General features: G+C 45.2%; 1 protein-coding gene across 2 annotated transcripts; it reads right to left on the minus strand.

Moving 5' to 3' along the window:
* Positions 1-1,896: 1,896 nt before the first annotated feature.
* acvrl1 (activin A receptor like type 1) lies at positions 1,897-18,082 on the minus strand. Of its 2 annotated transcripts, none has more exons than XM_024005644.2 (11): positions 17,573-18,082; positions 8,162-8,234; positions 7,678-7,707; positions 6,605-6,841; positions 6,018-6,214; positions 5,744-5,843; positions 5,336-5,482; positions 4,560-4,835; positions 4,029-4,226; positions 2,955-3,085; positions 1,897-2,756 (listed from the first exon to the last, which is right to left on the minus strand). In XM_024005644.2, exons 2-11 carry the CDS (start codon positions 8,229-8,231, stop codon positions 2,610-2,612), a joined length of 1,533 nt encoding a protein of 510 aa, XP_023861412.1. In that variant the 5' UTR covers positions 8,232-8,234; positions 17,573-18,082; the 3' UTR covers positions 1,897-2,609. The 2 variants fall into 2 exon arrangements, with proteins under 2 accessions (XP_023861412.1, XP_023861411.1); XM_024005643.2 differs by lacking the exon at positions 17,573-18,082 and adding an exon at positions 8,401-8,700.

Raw genomic sequence — 18,082 nt, forward strand, 5'->3', positions numbered from 1 at the left:
TTTTTAAATAATTTCTATAGCCTACAATGTATTAATAAAAATTACCTGACTGGACTATTTGTCATAGAATGTGGGTCTATCAAGGCTACATTTCTATTTTGGGCAAAGACCTATTAGAGTATTCAGTGAAAATTGATTTATTCTAAGTGAGATTTACCTCCACTCACTCTCCTAAAAGACGTGGTCAGGTCCATCCAGGATGCATTTGGCAAACTGCTATATATAGCTCTATCTCTCTCTGCTGTTATCACCTGGCCCTTTGCTTGTACTCTGCTCTCTGCTCTGTCCTGAAGTCTAATAGTGTCTGCTTACTGGTAGTCTCTTTAGACAGCGGCCTTATATCAATTATTGAGCTGTCCCAATTTATCTGCTTATTTCTTCAGTGCACGCACACACACTGTCTGAATCCTCCTATCAAAGCCAGACAAGCGATTAGGAATTGTCCCACAGCGGCTGGATAGGAATACACCGAGTAGGGACAGAGAAGAAGACGGAGAGGGGCTCTCCTACTCTCTCTTCTACCCCCCCCCCCCCCCCAGTCTCTGATACTTAAACAACCCCCTTCTACAGTGTTAAAAATAACCAGCTCTTCATGGCCAGATTGACTGGGGCATGGAGGGAGTATTATCTCTCTGGAGTTTGGTCAACACCAGCCAGACAGATACAGTAACTGAGGCATTGACATTGTGGATGAAGGGACAGACCGACTGGAGTCAATTTCTGTCCACACTTACACACAGTGTTATAAGCTCATGTTGATTGGCAGGAATAGACACTGATTCACTTTGAAAACCTTTGTAGAAACGAATAGAGAGCCTCCAGACATGGTGAAAACACATGGTGGCCGAATTAGACCCGTCTCTTTCACACCTCATCAACACCACATTTGGGCAGTTTTGTAACTGTCAAAAAAGAAAATAGCTGGGAGAGAAATATCTCTCTAACTAACACAAACAGATACACGTATGCACACACACACTGATTGCGTGCATGAGGCATGAATGTGTGCATATGTGTGCATATACTATATGTCTGTGTGTATGCAGGCCTCTGTGTGTGAATGTATCTGTTTGTGCATAAGCAGGAGTTTGTCCCATAAAAATTCCCATTAGATATTTCCATTTGTCTGAAAAAGTGCTGTATGATATATATTTACATGAGAGTAAATATAAGTCTGGATGAAATATGATCATAAACCTCTGTATTCTTTTCCTGAATTGTGATTCACAGGTCTGAACTATCTGCTGATAGCTCCTCGGGGAGTGGCATCCTGCGCTGGCATAGAACAGACTGCTTATAAAACCTGTCATTCACAATGCCAACTGACTTCAAATTAACATATGAATAAAATTAAATAAAGTTAAAATGGAAGTCAAAGTGAATATGCAAAAATGCACATTTTGATAATAGTTGTTGATTGTATTGGCCTACGCTAAAAAATATATATAGCTGAAGATTACTCCATTGAACCAAAGGGATCATTCAGTGGAGTGGACAATTTAGTGTCTGGTACCCTCTGGTGGACAATTATAGAACTACATGTTATTTTTCCCTACCAGTGTAACAGCTTTTAGTAGCCTAATTCAGATGACATTTCAGAGTGAGGTGAGCAGCAATTTRCAATCGGATTTGAGTAGGATTACAAATATGCATCCAAAGACAAATGAAACACCCTGTAAACAACGTGATGGTTTTTATTTATTTCCCTTTTCAATATTGTTGAACGGTAGTGATGATAATGATGGTAATTCTGTGCTGAGAGTATTGCAGATATAATTTCAGATTAAAAACAAACATATATATAATCAACATCGTAAAATATAGAAGTACTTTAACTTTAAAACAGCTTTTAACAGTAAATCCAATGCCGGTGAAAGAAACATTCTATTGTTAAGAGTAGATCGATCTGATTTATTAGCTCTGTGCTTACAATATCATCATGAGTAACAAATTGCAGTAATGGGAGCATTACAATGGTACTGTATATGGTCAGCTGAAAAGGTTTTCAGGAAATACAAAATAAATCAATACGTATAGATCCTATATAGTGCATCAAAACAATTAAGAAACCAGCAAGGCATTAAACGGCCGCTTGAAATTATCATGCTATGTCCACAAGGCCTCACTGATCCAACGGTGAGACACCCATCCCCACAAGGACATCACATCCACCAAACTCTGAAGATCTCTCAATCCGGTGGGCCCCTAGGAGAGGACAATGTCCATGCTCTATGGAAGACCGGAAGTCAGTGAACTCTTTCAACGGGAGTAATCAGGCAGTTACTGGAAAAGGGTTCTGTCCATAGAATAATCCAAGTCCAAATGTGTCTGTTGCTATGCTTCCCATTCCAGATCTCAGCAGATAAATAGGCCAAAGCAAATAGATGACATTTTTCCGATTGCATTCCTGATTAAATGATCCAGGCAGTATACTCAAGGTTGGCGACGGCCTTTTAGGAAGAAGCACTAGATATATGGGACACAGAGTCTTAAGTAGCAGGAGAGGATATAGATTGTCTCTATATAAGACTATAAGCCCTACTTTTGGTGTGCTGGTTGTAGTCTTATGTTGAGGTCTAGACGTCCTGCTTGCAGTCTGATGTTGAGGCCTACAGGTCCATTTTGAGTTTCTCTGTGGGGTAGCCATGGTCCTGGTCCAGCTTGGAGAGGGTCTTCCTGACACGGAGAGCTGTTAGGCGGGCTGGAGGGCTCTGGAACCAACACTCCTTCATTACCTTGGCAATGGAAGCCAGGATCTGTACACAGACATAGATGGCAGAGAGGAGAGGGGTGGAGGGGTGGGGGGGGGCGGCGGGGTGGGGGGGGGGGGAGAGGGGAGAGAGAGAGAGAGAGAGAGAGAGAGAGAGGGGGGGGGGGAGAGAGATACCATAAGACAAGAACTGCAAGAGCTTTACAAGTCACCCAACAAATGCTTGTGTGTGTGTGTTTCTCACCGGGTGCGAGTGCAGTCTGTTGTGCAGACTGGGTCTCTGCTGGTCTACACACACCACCTTCTTCATCTCCTCAAAGCTGGGGTCAGAGGGCACCATGTCAAAGAAGGGCGGCCGGTACTCCTCCACTATCCCTGGAACACACAACCACACACAATGAATACATGTTACAGCATCAGTATGTTTGTGTCTTCATTCCAAGTCAAGGTCAGCAACATATCCATTTTATGCAATGGTGATGGAGGTGGGGAGGTTTGGTGGGAAAACGAGACATCGTGCACACTCGGTGACATTGAAATAACGTTCCAAGATTTCAAGACGGAGAAAACAGAACCGGAGAAGACTACATCAAAGATAAGTCACGCTTATCTTCTCTCAGACTAGGATTGAATCTGCTCTCCGACCTTATTAGATTTGGATTGTATACTATTTCACTTCGTACAGGGACTGAAATAGTACACTGAAGTTGAGAGTGGGACTGTTGGGCTATATATATGTTGGACTAAAAACAGAACTGAGAAATACTGAATCCCTGGACAGAGAGTGTATTGTTCTGGGAGGTCTGGTTGTGTGTGTGTGAGAGACCGTGTGTGCGTGCGCATGTGAGAGAGCATCTGGACTATGTGAGATGGGAGAGTGCTGACACTAGATAAGAGTGTTTATAATTACTAGAGGCCTAATCATGAGAGAGGATATAGACAGAAACACACAGAGACTCCCAGAAAGAACAACATTGTAGTGATGAGAGACATGGGCTATCCCCTCCTACACTCTACAATAGTACTGAGACAGTATAACATGTATTTTCAATAGCATTTGCTCCAGTATATGGTATGAAAGTATTTACTTGTTCAATCATGAGAAACATATCCCAGGTTCCCTTTGGTTCATATTACTCACCGTACAGTAGAGTACAGCACATTTTTAGTAAGTGTATGTGACCCCTGCGGGAATTGAACCGCCGACCTTGACGTTACCAGCACCACGCTCTTACCAACTGGACCACAGTACATGTTTCAATTAAAGATGATAGTGTTTTTGTTGACCTTCTAGTTGCGTGTGTGCGTGTGTGGTTACCGTTGACAATGGTCCTTCTGGAAATCTCCCAGAGAACCAGGCCCAGGGCCCAGATGTCTGTCTGCTTGTACGACTCAAAGATGTCCATGCGGATGGTCTCATCCAGAACCTCTGGGGCCATGTAGCGTTTGGTACCCACCCTGGGGTTGTTCCCCACGTCCAGGTAATCACTAGTCTGAGAATGCATCACAGCCAGGCCTGGAGACACAACAGGGTCATGTTCAGTAGGGAGAAAACATTTTGAAACAGAGTGAAACAGGGAGGTCGTACCTGAACTTGTACAATAATAACACAGATCTATCTAACACCTTTTTTCCTACAGTGTGCCATACTGAACACAACCCACGAACACATGAAAAAGATAGGAATGCTGTCTACGTGGTCTCTCCAGGCGTATCATAAACAGGCAGCAGCAATTCATAGAATGGACTTTGCCCTCCTTTCTCGGTCCATTCCTAGCAGCCTAGCTCTGGTCTTGGTCCCCTCCAGCTCTCTCTCCTTCAGCCGTTTCCTCCCACCTCCTGTTCTTACCCAGGTCGGCGATGCAGCACTGTCCGTTCCTCTTGACCAGGATRTTTCGGCTCTTCAGGTCTCGGTGGGCGATAGCAGGCTTGCCCTGGCAGCTGAGGATCTCTGTGTGGAAGTGGACCAGGCCGCAGGCTACAGACAGGCACATCCTTAGGCAGCCCTCGGGGTCCAGGCTGCTGTACTGGAGGAAGTCATAGAGACTACCCAGCTCGTGGAAGTGGGTGATCAGCCACAGCTGGGTGCTGGAGTTCTTAGACGTCATGTCAGATGCTATGAAGCCTGGGGGGAGAGACGACAACGAAGCATGTTAACGATGAGATCTTGTGTTAGCGTTGGTAGGAATTGAAGGATATAGTAGACCAGGGTTCACCAGCTGGCGGCCGCTAGGTTGTTTTATTACGTATTCTCACACGTAATGGAGAGACGTGACCGTTTACAAACGGAAGCAAGATTGTCTTAGTCAAATATTATGTCTGTTTGGGCTTCTTGCGGTCTRCAAATGATTTGGAATTATGTTCCGGGCCCCYCGACCATCCGCTCAACAAACAAAAAAATGTAGTTTATGATCCCTGCAGTAAACTCTTGACAGGTGCACACTGGGTTGTCGCAGTGCATTTCCCCAGTCACAATGTAGAAAGAAATACATTCATTGCACTTGATACAGGTCTCTGTTTGCGCCGGTTTAGTGCAAGCAATTAGTCCAGTCCAAAACCATAGCACCAGGAGACGACTGTATTCGTCTCGTTGCACAACACGGGTTCCAGGTTACGCCGACTCACCCAGGATGTTGTCGTGTCTGAGYTGTACAGTGTTGTAGATCTCGGTCTCTCTGAACCAGGACTGTTCATCTCTAGAGGAGAAGATCTTCACTGCAACACTCTCTCCCATCCAGGTGCCCCTCCACACCTCTCCATACCGGCCCTTACCTGGGGATAGAGACGCAAAGACTTCTCAGACATAACAGCAGCTATGGAGGGGATTAGTATAGCCTCGCCTCAAGCCACTGTGTCTAGTAGACTAGTAGTGCTTGAGATTACCCAGTTTTTTTTTTAGAAGGTCCATGAGACACTGGCGAGTGAGTTCACGGGGTCTGTATAGCGCTGCGGCTATGGACGAATGAGAGACTGACAGAGAGAGCGAGACTGATAGAAAAGGAGGCAGGGAATTAAGTGAGGGGGATGACTCACCGACACACTCGACCAGAGAGATCTGCCGAGCCATGGTCCTCTGCACCAGGTACGGCAGGCCAGTCCCACTGCCTGAGGTACAGAACTCATCGAAGATTTCCTACACAGAGAGAGTCACACAGGTCAAGGATCACAGCCGCCTGCCACTGGTTTTCAAGTAGCAATTTCATTACATAAATAAACATATTATTGCTAAAGCACCTGGGATCTTGCTAGTGATTCTATGACATCATTTCCTCCTGTGCATATCAATTAAATCAAGTCCCATTCTTACCCCGTAGGTAGGGTCTGCCCCACTGGGCACCTTGAGCATGGAGACGTCACGGTCCTCTCTGTAGCCCAGCCTGTGGTGCTGTCGTCTGGAGCGTAGCCACAGCACCAGGCCACACACAGCCACGGACAGGATCAGCAACACCAGCAGAGGGACTGCTACCAGCAGAATCACGCTGTCCTTCTCACTCGTAGGCTCAACTAATGGACAACGGACACATGGGCATACAGGCAAGAGTGAGTAGCAGTACAACGACAGACTTTGATTTAAGCTGCCCACAGTGCTGTTCAAACTGGTCAGGACCTCCAACCAGATACGATAGAGACGATGTTACTCCAGAAACGTTTATTTTGTATAAAAATAAAGTTGGTCATATGACATACAGCATCTTATGTCGCATGGCATTTCCCCTGTCGGCCACCAGGGGACACCAGACACTGAGTTTCCATTAGAAGCCTGTATGACTGAGGTTTGAATCCTTACCTGATTAGAGGGGAAGGATAAAAAACCATGGAACCTCAAGGCCCAGATATGACAAGGGGTTCTAGACTGTTTGAAAGGAAGTTCTAGCGAAGCTGCAGTGTTCTGACCTGGGTCTGGGGGAGCGGTGCTGTTGACGTTACAGAAGTTSTTGGAGCAGCAGWGGACGTACAGTCCCTGGAAGCTGGTGTAACACTGTTCCTTGTAGTGGTCCCTCTGGAAGCAGCCCCTCTCCTCTCTGCCATGCACCTTGGTGTAGAAGCAGTAGTCACCCCTACAGGTGCCGTTCCTACACGTCCCCTTCTTGTTTTCACATGTACACAGCAGGTCGGTGACGCCGTCAGGGCCTGGAGAGAGGGAACCGGCAAGTGTGTGAGCTGTGTGCGTATATATACACACAAACAGACACACACAGACGATTTGGACTGTTCTGTACACTACTGTCTGGCAAACGCTTCCGGAGCATCAAGTCATAGCTTCTATCGCCAAGCAATAAAAGTGTTGAACAGGTAACCGATGGCTGCTCACCCTCATCCACGGACTATCTGCACTGACTCCATGCACACGCTCAGGTCTATACACACACGCACTTACATCATCACTCTCACACACAGTCTGACGCCACATACACATATATCATGCACACACACTCTCACCACATAATCTACTATTTATTAATCTACTTTTTATTATATATCCTGCTGCCCAGTCACGTTTTATCCCCTGCCCCTGCCTACATGTACATATTACCTCAACTTCCACCGTATCCCTGCACATTGATATGGTTCTGGTACTAGTCTTGTATATACAGTAGCTTGCATTTTATTTCTCGTGTGTTTTAATTTTTATCTGACCTAGCTTTGCTTTCCGTGCTTAAAAAAAAAAAATCCTATTCTGGACTATCTAATTCGACCCTCTGACGTTGAACTCTGCATTGTTGAGGAAGAGCTTGCAAGTAACCGTTCACCTGGATTGTTTGCACCTGTTGCATTCTGTCATGTGACACATTTCCTAGGATTCGATGCGACACACACAATCTCAATCTATCGGGCCTTTCTCCATCTGTAATGTGTATGTAAACTCTAGTGTCATTTTTTGCCAACATTGTTTCCGTCGGGAGTGTGATACCGAGGACTAGTGAAGAACAACTGTGGTTCACATTATAACACAGCAACAAACTTACCCTCTGACGGCGATCCCACAGATGACTGATCTGCAAAATATAAAAGCGGCGTGAGAAAGAGCAGGTCTGGTGGGCCTGCATTGGGCTGGGTAGAGTATAGAGGCCTCAGTGGAGACCAGAGAGGTGAGGAAGTGGTCACTGAGGGACTGAAGGCTTTCTCTCTTTTTCTCCCTGAGGCCTGCAGGTCAGAGGTCGCAGCAGCAGCAGCACTCGCACAGGCACGGCAGGAAGACGCAGACTTCCTCTGCTCTATTGTTTCACTACCGTACGACAACGAGCACTTCTCATCTACACACGCATCTGCACCTAGCTGATTCCCCAGCAGCAGCAGCAACAAACTCACTCACACTCAGATACACACCAGCACAGATACACAAAGATATACAACACACATACACACACACACAGGGGATTACGTAAGCTAGTACACTCAAAAGATACACACAGCCACACACACACACGGCCACATTCTTTGTTGACCTACCTGCATGAGCTGTGGAGGTCCACAGGCACATCCCAGCCAGCAGCACTGTGACCATGGCAGCACCCCCCATTCTCTGTCAGAGAGACAAGACAACGATTAGAGCTGCAGCGATTATGCTTTGTCACAGTATATTGGTCTTTCGGCACTCGATGCAAGATACGGGACAGACAGTTCTCTCTCTCTCTCTCACACTGTTTCATAAACTCCTGAGCAGCTTCACAATCAATATCAACTTCTACCTTTCCTCTCATTTTCCCTCTCCTCTCTCGATCTCTCTCTTGGCTCCTACCAATCTGTCCTCCCACTTTCTCTCGCTCTCTGAGCATGATAGCCTAGGCCCGGCTGCTGTGGCTAAGCTGACTGGGCATCTCTGAAATGAAAACACCAAATGGAAACAGCTGCCGCAAGATCGACGCAGCTCCGGCCCAGCAAACATTCCTACAACATTGAGTAACGACACAATGGAGTCCACAATTCGGGTTCCGGCTAACGTTAGCATGACAACATCAGGCCCAGCTGCAGGTTGGAGCCACACAGCTCTAGTCATTCCCACTGACTCCCAGTCTGTCAGCAGAGGAAGTTGTGAGGTCAGAAACAACAACAGAGCGAGCGTCAGGCCCAGGGTCCAGTCAGTCTGCCTGCTCTGTAATTGGAGTGGGTGGTGGTTTGGATAGAGGTGGGGGTTTAGTTAGGGAAAGGCAGCACTCTGCACTGCCCGGCCCTGTGTGTTTGTGTGTCAAACCCCTGTGGGTGTGTATGTGTGTGTGTGTGTGTGTGTGTGCGTTCTGCTCGTGTTTGTGTACTGTATAGCAAGCTACCCAGGCCCAGACACAGGCCTGTCAGCTCCATGGTTGCCTGGATCACAGTGTAAATATTGATTGCTATGCTTCCTGCCATTGAGAAGCCGCGCCCTGGAAGGAGACTCAGGTCTGCTCATTGTGTGTGTGTGTGTGTGTGTACCTGCTCATTGTTTAGGTCTGCGCTGCTGTGGGTCACGCAAGCTAGAGAGGGTAGAGGCTGGGTTTCTACGCAATGAGACAGGGTTCGTTTCAGAATTCTTTTGGTGTTGTGTGTACTTTAAGCTGGTGTACTGAACAGGGGTGTGTGGCTACTGATTGGTGTGTGTGGCCATCTTTTGGAGTAGTGCTAGTGCCCTGCCATAGTAGCAAAGAAAGAATATTGCTGCTCTGTCAAACCAGTTAAGGAACCAGGCAGGCTTATTAAACTATAGCGTAGTGCACCATTTCATAACCCACCACCTACCATCATTAAATTGACACTTGTGCAGTTCCACAAGTCACGTACTGCGTGATATCATGGGAAAACATGGGTCATGTTTCTGAAACGGCTGAGCAATGAAAACTGCCTTACAGGATATTTGGCAGACTGACTTAGAGATATTGCACAAACAATGAATGCTTGAAATGAAATGCCACATGCTGCAACTGTCTGTGTTGACTCAGAGCCCCAACTATCCTCAGGGGAACTGTGGAGCCAGTTAATGTACCACTCAGTTGAGGAGGCTGCTGAGGGGAGGACGGCCCACAATAATGGCTGGAACGGAGTCCATGGAATGGCATCAGCAACATGGAAACCACGTGTCTGATGTATTTGATACCATTCCACCCATTCCGCTCCAGCCGTTACCAAGAGCCCCGTCCTCCTCAATTAAGGTGCCACCAACCTCCTGTGGTACCGCTCAATGACGTATAAACACAATACACTACAATGTATGTCTATGATAACACAACCAGACAGTTTGTGAAATCATCTTCCTATTTTGATGATGGCTGCTTGGGCTCCGAAGCAAAGTAATTCAGTTGAATCATCATACCAAAACAACAATCTGTCCATGTGATAATACTGGCAAAACAGGCCGCAACTTTTGTTGTTGCACAAATTGTGTGGCTCCAGCTCAACTCAAGCATCTTGATATGAGAACACCATAGAGTTCTGATTTGGCAATGAGGAACAAGGCCGCGAGACCACGATCAGGGTTCTCAGCTCAGCAACCACATCTCCATCACGGTGCATTATTAGACACTGACTAGGAGAGGGTTTGATACTATTTCCTGTCCCGTGCATCCCTTGAGAAAGGCCTAGCAGCTGAAACTTCAGAGCTGCCTTGCGTTGAATTGAATAAAAACGTCTAAAGTAAAGCAAGAGAAACGTTTTTTGGGGCGCACGCGTGCACGCTATTTTTCACTGTATCATGTAGCAGTCTACATATCCGCTGTGTTTTAATATGGGCCCTTAGGAAGACGAATATTCTGTAAACAGCTCCACCCATTGAATTGGCCTATTCTCTATGGAGGAGCACTAACCATACTGTCTGTCTCTGATTCCCCCTCTCGCCCAGATCTACCATAAGATCTGGGTAGAGATGAGTAATCTGCCTTAGCCATCGCAGACAGGCAGAGGCAGACCAGTCACACACACAGCCAACTTCCTTTCTCTGTTTTCCTGCCGTTTGTCTCTACTCTGTCCACAACACCACGGCGGTCACACCGACCCGTGGGAAAACACAGCCATTGTCATCTCTTCCTCTCATCTTAAAAGCTTTGACTTCACAGTCCCATCTCCCATTCCATCTGGATTACATTTATGTTGCGGTGGGGGGAAAGGCAACCCAGCTAGCACATAACGTTCTGAGAACCATGTTTCTTAGAGCTTGGTGGTACCAAACTTTCTGTTCAAGCAGTTGGCAAACAGTTCGGACACTCATCGGTAAAACACAAGACATGCAACCAGAGGTCTCTACACAGGTCCAGAACACAGGCTGGGAAACGCACAGTATTAAATAGAGCCATGACTACATGGAACTCTCTGCCACCCCAGGTAACTCAAGCTAGCAATAAAACCACACGCCTTACGGCACAACGGGGACTGTGAAGAGACCATTTTTTTGTATTCTATTATGTAGGTGGGTGGCCTTGCATGAGCCTTGTCTTGAGTGAGCCGGAACGGCTCATAGGGCAGGAGCCGTCTCCTGTTTCTGAAGCGTGAGGCAGAGGCAGGAGATAATGTAGTATTATGTAGTATTATGTAGTGTTATGTAGTGTTATGTAGTATTATGTAGTGTTATGTAGTATTATGTAGTGTAGTGTTACATAGTATTATGTAGGGTTATGTATATTATGTTTATTATGTATATTATATTATGTATATTAGTTCTTTTTTGTTTTTGTTTTGTTTCCTGTTTGGAACCCAGGAAAAGTAGGCACTGCCTTGGCAGCGGCTAATTGGGGATGCCAATAAATACTTCTAAAAATACTACTTGGTTAGAGCTTGGTTTTCTTATGGTTATTTTGCATACAACCTTCCCACAACATTCTGGGAATGGTGCAGGAGTTGCTTGGCTTTGAAACATGCTCAGCACATTTAAAGAACTTGACAAAATAACGTTATTTTCTTGGTATTTCATTACTTTAACAGAACGTTTCCTAAAAGTTCAAACATGGTTACATTTAATTACGTTTGGTAATGTTCCAAGAACGTTTTCTCCAACTGGTTTGACATTGGGAATGTTCTCAAATAGTTCAGAGAACGTTAAGAAACAACGTTCTTCTGTAGGAATTTCAGTACTTCAGCACAACGTTTTCTGCAGGTTTACTCATAGTTCAATTTGAATTCATGTTCTCAAAACATTAAGAAAACTTTCCATAAAAACCACAAGAAAGCATTAGGGAATTCAAAGAACGTTCTAATAATGTTATTTAAAAACAAATACAATCCATTCTTAGCGTCAACAAAGCTCTCTCAAGCCTCTATCTTGTTAAGTGTGTTCAGGTGTGTTGGCCTTGCCCACTAATTGGCCTTGCACACTAATTGGCCACACCTGATCTTAATGAGTGCTTGTTTCCTTTGAAATGGGGTCTGTTTGAACAGACTAAAATTAACAGCTTTGTATGAGTTAACATCCTGGTGGCACAGTGGACGAATTCCATTGATAGAAAACAGAACACCATTAGTTTGAATCTCACTGATGCCGTGCCACAAGTTAATTTCCCTCCAAATACACCTCAGCTGTTTTCAATCAGGATCTCAGCGATCACTGCCTCATTGCCTGCATCCGCTATAGGTCCGTGGTCAAACAACCACCCCTCATCACTGTCAAACGCTCCCTAAAACACTTCTGCGAGCAGGCCTTTCTAATCGACCTGGCCGGGGTATCCTGGAAGGATATTGACCTCATCCCGTCTGTAGAGGATGCCTGGTCGTTCTTTAGAAGTAATTTCCTCACCATCTTAAATAAGCATGCCCCTTTCAAAAAATGTAGAACTAAGAACAGATATAGCCCTTGGTTCACTCCAGACCTGACTGCCCTCGACCAGCACAAAAACATCCTGTGGCGGACTGCACTAGAATCGAATAGTCACCGCGATATGCAACTTTTCAGGGAAGTCAAGAACCAATACACGCAGTCAGTCAGGAAAGCAAAGGCCAGCTTTTTCAAACAGACATTGGCATCCTGTAATTCTAACTCCCAAAAGTTTTGGTACACTGTAAAGTCCATGGTGAATAAGAGCACCTCCTCCCAGCTGCCCACTGCACTGAGGCTAGGAAACACTGTCACCACCGATAAATCCACGTTAACCGAGAATTTCAATAAGCATTTCTCTACGGCTGGCCATGCTTTCCTCCTGGCTACCCCAACCCCGGCCAACAAATCCGCACCCCCCACAGCTACTTGCCCAAGCCTCCCCAGCATCTCCTTCACCCAAATCCAGATAGAAGATGTTCTGAAAGAGCTGCAAAACCTGGACCCGTACAAATCAGCTGGGCTAGACAATCTGGACCCTCTCTTTCTAAAATTATTCGCTGCCATTGTTGCAACCCCTATTATTAGTCTGTTCAACCTCTCTTTCGTATCGTCCGAGATCCCTAAAGATTGGAAAGCTGCCCTGGTCATCCCCATCTTCAAAGGGGGTGACACTCTAGACCCAAACTGTTACAGACCTATATCCATCCTGCCCTGCCTTTCTAAAGTCTTCGAAAGCCAAGTTAATAAACAGATCACTGACCATTTCGAATCCCACCGTACCTTCTCCGCTGTGCAATCCGGTTTCCGAGCTGGTCACAGGTGCACCTCAGCCACGCTCAAGGTATTAAACGATATCATAACCGCCATCGATAAAAGACAGTACTGTGCAGCCGTCTTCATCGACCTGGCCAAGGCTTTCGACTCAGTCAATCACCGTATTCTTATCGGCAGACTCAACAGCCTTGGTTTCTCAAATGATTGCCTCGTCTGGTTCACCAACTACTTCTCAGATAGAGTTCAGTGTGTAAAATCGGAGGGCCTGTTGTCCGGACCTCTGGCAGTCTCTATGGGGGTACCACAGGGTTCAATTCTCGGGCCGACTCTTTTCTCTGTATATATCAACGATGTCGCTCTTGCGGCGGGTGATTCCCTGATCCACCTCTACGCAGACGACACTATTCAGTATACGGCTTCCTATTTTGCAACAAAGCCTCCTTCACTCTCGCCGCCAAACATACCCTCGTAAAACTGACTATCCTACCGATCCTTGACTTCGGCGATGTCATTTACAAAATAGCCTCCAACACTCTACTCAGCAAACTGGATGCAGTCTATCACAGTTCCATCCGTTTTGTCACCAAAGCCCCATATACCACCCACCACTGCGACCTGTATGCTCTCGTCGGCTGGCCCTCGCTACATATTCGTCGCCAGACCCATTGGCTACAGGTCCTCTATAAGTCTTTGCTAGGTAAAGCGCCGCCTTATCTCAGCTCACTGGTCACGATAACAACACCCACCCATAGCACGCACTCCAGCAGGTATATTTCACTGGTCATCCCCAAAGCCAACACCACCTTTGGCCGCCTTTCCTTCCAGTTCTCTGCTGCAAATGACTGGAACGAATTGCAAAAATCGCTGTAGTTGGAGACTTATATCTTCCTCACTAACTTTAAACATCAGCTATCTGAGCAGCTAACCGGTCGCTGCAGCTGTACACAGCCCATCTGTAAATAGCCCATCCAATCTACCTACCTCATCCCCATATTGTTTTTATTTACTTTTTTGCTCTTTTTCACACCAGTATCCACTATCTGTACTTGGAGTTCAAAACAGTTAACCTAAGCTAGCAGTGTTATTTGAAGTCGAAACACTCAGTGAATGTTTTAAGGAAGTTATTCAAAAACATCCAAATAACCTTAACATTTTGTTCAAAACATTCATAACTTTTAGACAATGTTCTCAGAACGTTATTTAATTACCTTCAAATAACCTATCATTTCCATTCTCAGGACATCAATAAAACCTCCCAGGAAAACTTTAGTACAGCTCAGGAACCATAGTACAGCTCAGGAAACCTATGGCTTCGTTCACAGTACCAATGGGAAACCAAAAACGTACGTTCCCACAACTTCCAAGGAGCCAAATGTGCTAGCTAGGAAGCCACCAGTGGAAGAGTCTACAGCAAACTGACTCCAACCTCCTGCAATGGGCCTCTATCTGCCTAATGCAACTGAAGGAACTCTGCTACTCTTCTGCATGAATAAAAGTGTCTGCTAAATGGCATATATACAATATATACAAGTCATTTGTACGACAACTGACTGCATAGCTCAGATGACAGAACAATATCTAGCTACAATACATGGCCAATAGTATGTGGACACCTGATCAACGAACATCTCATTTCAAAACCATGGGCATTAATATGGAGTTGGTCCCCTCTTTGCTACTATAACAGCCAATCACTCTTCTGGGAATGCTTTCCACTAGATGTTGGAACATTGCTGCGGGGATTTGCTTCCATTAATCCACAAGAGCATTAGTGAGGTCGGGCACTGATGTGGGGCGATAAAGCCTTCCAATTAGGCCTTCAAATTCATCCCAAAGGTGTTTGATGGGGTTGAGGTCAGTGCTCTATGCAGGCTAGTCAAGTTCTTCACACTGATCTCGACAAACCATTTCTGTATGGACCTCGCTTTGTGCATGGGGGCATTGTCATGCTGAAACAGGAAAGGGCCTATCCCAAACTGTTGCCACAAAGTTGGAAGAAAATAATAATCTAGAATGTTATTGTATGCTGTAGGGTTAAGATTTCCCTTCACTGGAACTGAGGGGCCTAGCCCGATCCACGAAAAACAGGCACAGACTATTTTTCCTCCTCCRCCAAACTTTACAGTTGGCACTAATAATATGCATTTGGGTAGGTAGGGTTCTCCTGGCATCTGCCAAACCCAGATTCATCCATTGGACTGCCAGATGGTGAAGAGTGATTCATCACTCCAGAGAACGTGTTTCCAATGCCAGCAAGTTTGGCATTGCACATGGTGATCTTAGGCTTGTGTGCGGCTGTTCGGCTATGGAAACCCATTTCATGAAGCACCCGACGAACAGTTTTTGTGCTGACGTTGCTTCCAGAGGCAGTTTGGAACTCGGTAGTGAGTGTTGCAACCGAGGACAGAAGATTTTTTAGACGATACACGCTTCAGCACTCGGCGGTCCTGTTCTGTGAGCTTGTGTGGCTTACCACTTCACAGCTGAGCCGTTGTTGCTCCTAGATGTTTCCACTTCACAGTAACAGCACTTACAGTTGATCGGGGCAGCTCTAGCAGGGCAGACATTTGACAAACTGACTTGTTGGAAAGGTGGCCTCCTATGACGGTGCCACATTGAAAGTCACTGAGCACTTCGGTATCCATTCTACTGCCAACGTTTGTCTATGGAGATTGCATGGCGGTGTGCTTTTATACACCTGTCAGCAACGGGTGTAGCTGAACTAGCCGAATCCACTAATTTGGAGTGGTGTCTACATACTTTTGACCATGTACTGTATATCTTTATCATTCAGATAATTATTCATCTTTCACTGTTTATCCACAGATAGCCATGACTGTTTAGCATCTGTTGTTTAGTAAAGGCTTTACAGCTTTAATCCTGTGATCTTTGTGACTCAGAGCTTGTTATGATGAGAGACTTGTCTGGTCTGGTATGTCTGATTGTATCTGCATTAGACAGACGTGACAAAGCCAGGCTTAGCGTTTGTCTACATGCTTCAATTACATCCCATTTGGCAACTTATTCCCTATTTAGTGCACTACTTTTGACCAGGGCCCATATGACTCTGGTCAAAAGTAGTGCACTATGTAAGGGATAATGTGCAATTTGCGACGCACCCATTGTGTGTGTTCTCTTCTCACATGTGAGGTAGGATCAGCTTTCCCTCTATACCCCCATGCTTAAACCAACATGATGATAAAATTATAAAAGGCAAAGACATGTCTTTTAAGGAAACAAAATACTTCAAGGGATTTGAAAACCTCAGAGCTACGGCACAATAGGGCCTAATTTCTTTTGTGTAAAGCACCAATAGGCATTGGATTCAGCTCATGCAAAAGTTGATGTACAGCATTTGCATGAATTGCAATACAGTTCTGCAAATTCAAATATTTAAAGGAATATTCAAATTGTATTTAATCATAGGGCCTTCTGCTAGAACCATTTAGTCATTGTGAAGATGCTAAAACACTAAAAATATGCAGCTGTAGTGAACCATGGTGGCTGAGGTGTGTTGAGAGTTTGTTCCTTCACACCTGAGTGAGAGAAGAGTTTGCAGTGACAAAACATGCCTCCATGGCTGTTGTGTTGTCTTCCACCCACAGGTATATGTAATCACACCTGGCAGCTCAACTACAGGTGGCCTACATCATGTCTCATCATAGCCCATACAGCACTTCATAAACTAGTAATGATGGGAAAGATCTACTGGGGCCATATTTATATAGCATCTCAGAGAAGGAGTGGTGATGTAGGAACAGTTTTGAATTTAGATCATAATGAATAAGGGGGGACCTGATACTAGATCAGCACTCCTACTCTGAGACACCTTATGAATACTGCCCCTGATCTAGCATCATGTCGCCTCTGACCATAGAATCGTACTTATGATCTAAAAGGCTAAACTGATCTTAGATCGGCAGCACTGCCACGCAGAGACGCCTTATGAATACGGGCCCTGGGTTTTGCTTTGAATGGACTCAATATAAGGCACACGTTTTGCAATGGTCAGCTATTCTGTAACCTGCACCGTGCCTTGGAGTGAAATGTCATCGCTAAACTGAAGACAATCTAGAGTGCAGGTGTTCTAGCCAATAAGCACCGCTGTGGATTGGCGCTTTTCTGATGTGGTCAATGTGGGAGATATGTCAGTTAGGCATCAGTATTTCATAGCCTACAACATTCTAATCATAACAGAGACTTGTAATAACGAAGTTCACCTACCTATTTTATTTAAAACAGCTATCCATACCTAGACAAAAGGTTAAACGAATAGGCAACAGCTTTCACAAATGTCAGATTAAATGTGCAGCGTACTAAATATTCAACATAACACTCAAATCACAAAACAATATATATTTTAAGACTTTTACCCGTTTTTTTTCCTTTTAAGCGCAGCTTCTTGCTTTTCACGAAGAAGCCAAATTATGTATCACCACAGACATGCGCCACGTTGGTCCCATATTATAAACAAAATATGTCTTTTAAACTACTTTAAAGTGTTAAAAGACAACCAAAATGAATGTATTAGATACGTCTTCCATTCATATGTCAACCTTTGAGTTCGGTGAAAGTTTTCAGTCCCAGATGTTGAATCCTAAAATCTCTCCACATCCTTTCCTGTTTCGATGCGAATCAACCTCAGTATTTTTATATGGCGCTCCTCTCAACTTTATGTCAAATAATTTCAGTTCTGCTACAATGAAACGACTCTAAACTGAATATCCACGATACCTGACGGGAAAATGAACGCCCGTTCTTTCGGTCTAAGATATATGGTCCGTCCAAGTTTACCAGATTTGTCTCGTCTCAAGCGCGGCGCTGTGACGCTATATCTCGGTCTAAAATCTTTGACTGATAAACCGAAAACACGAGGCCGAGCT

The sequence above is a fragment of the Salvelinus sp. IW2-2015 genome, linkage group LG17 (genome assembly GCF_002910315.2).
Source record: "Salvelinus sp. IW2-2015 linkage group LG17, ASM291031v2, whole genome shotgun sequence".
Classification (NCBI taxonomy): domain Eukaryota; kingdom Metazoa; phylum Chordata; class Actinopteri; order Salmoniformes; family Salmonidae; genus Salvelinus; species Salvelinus sp. IW2-2015.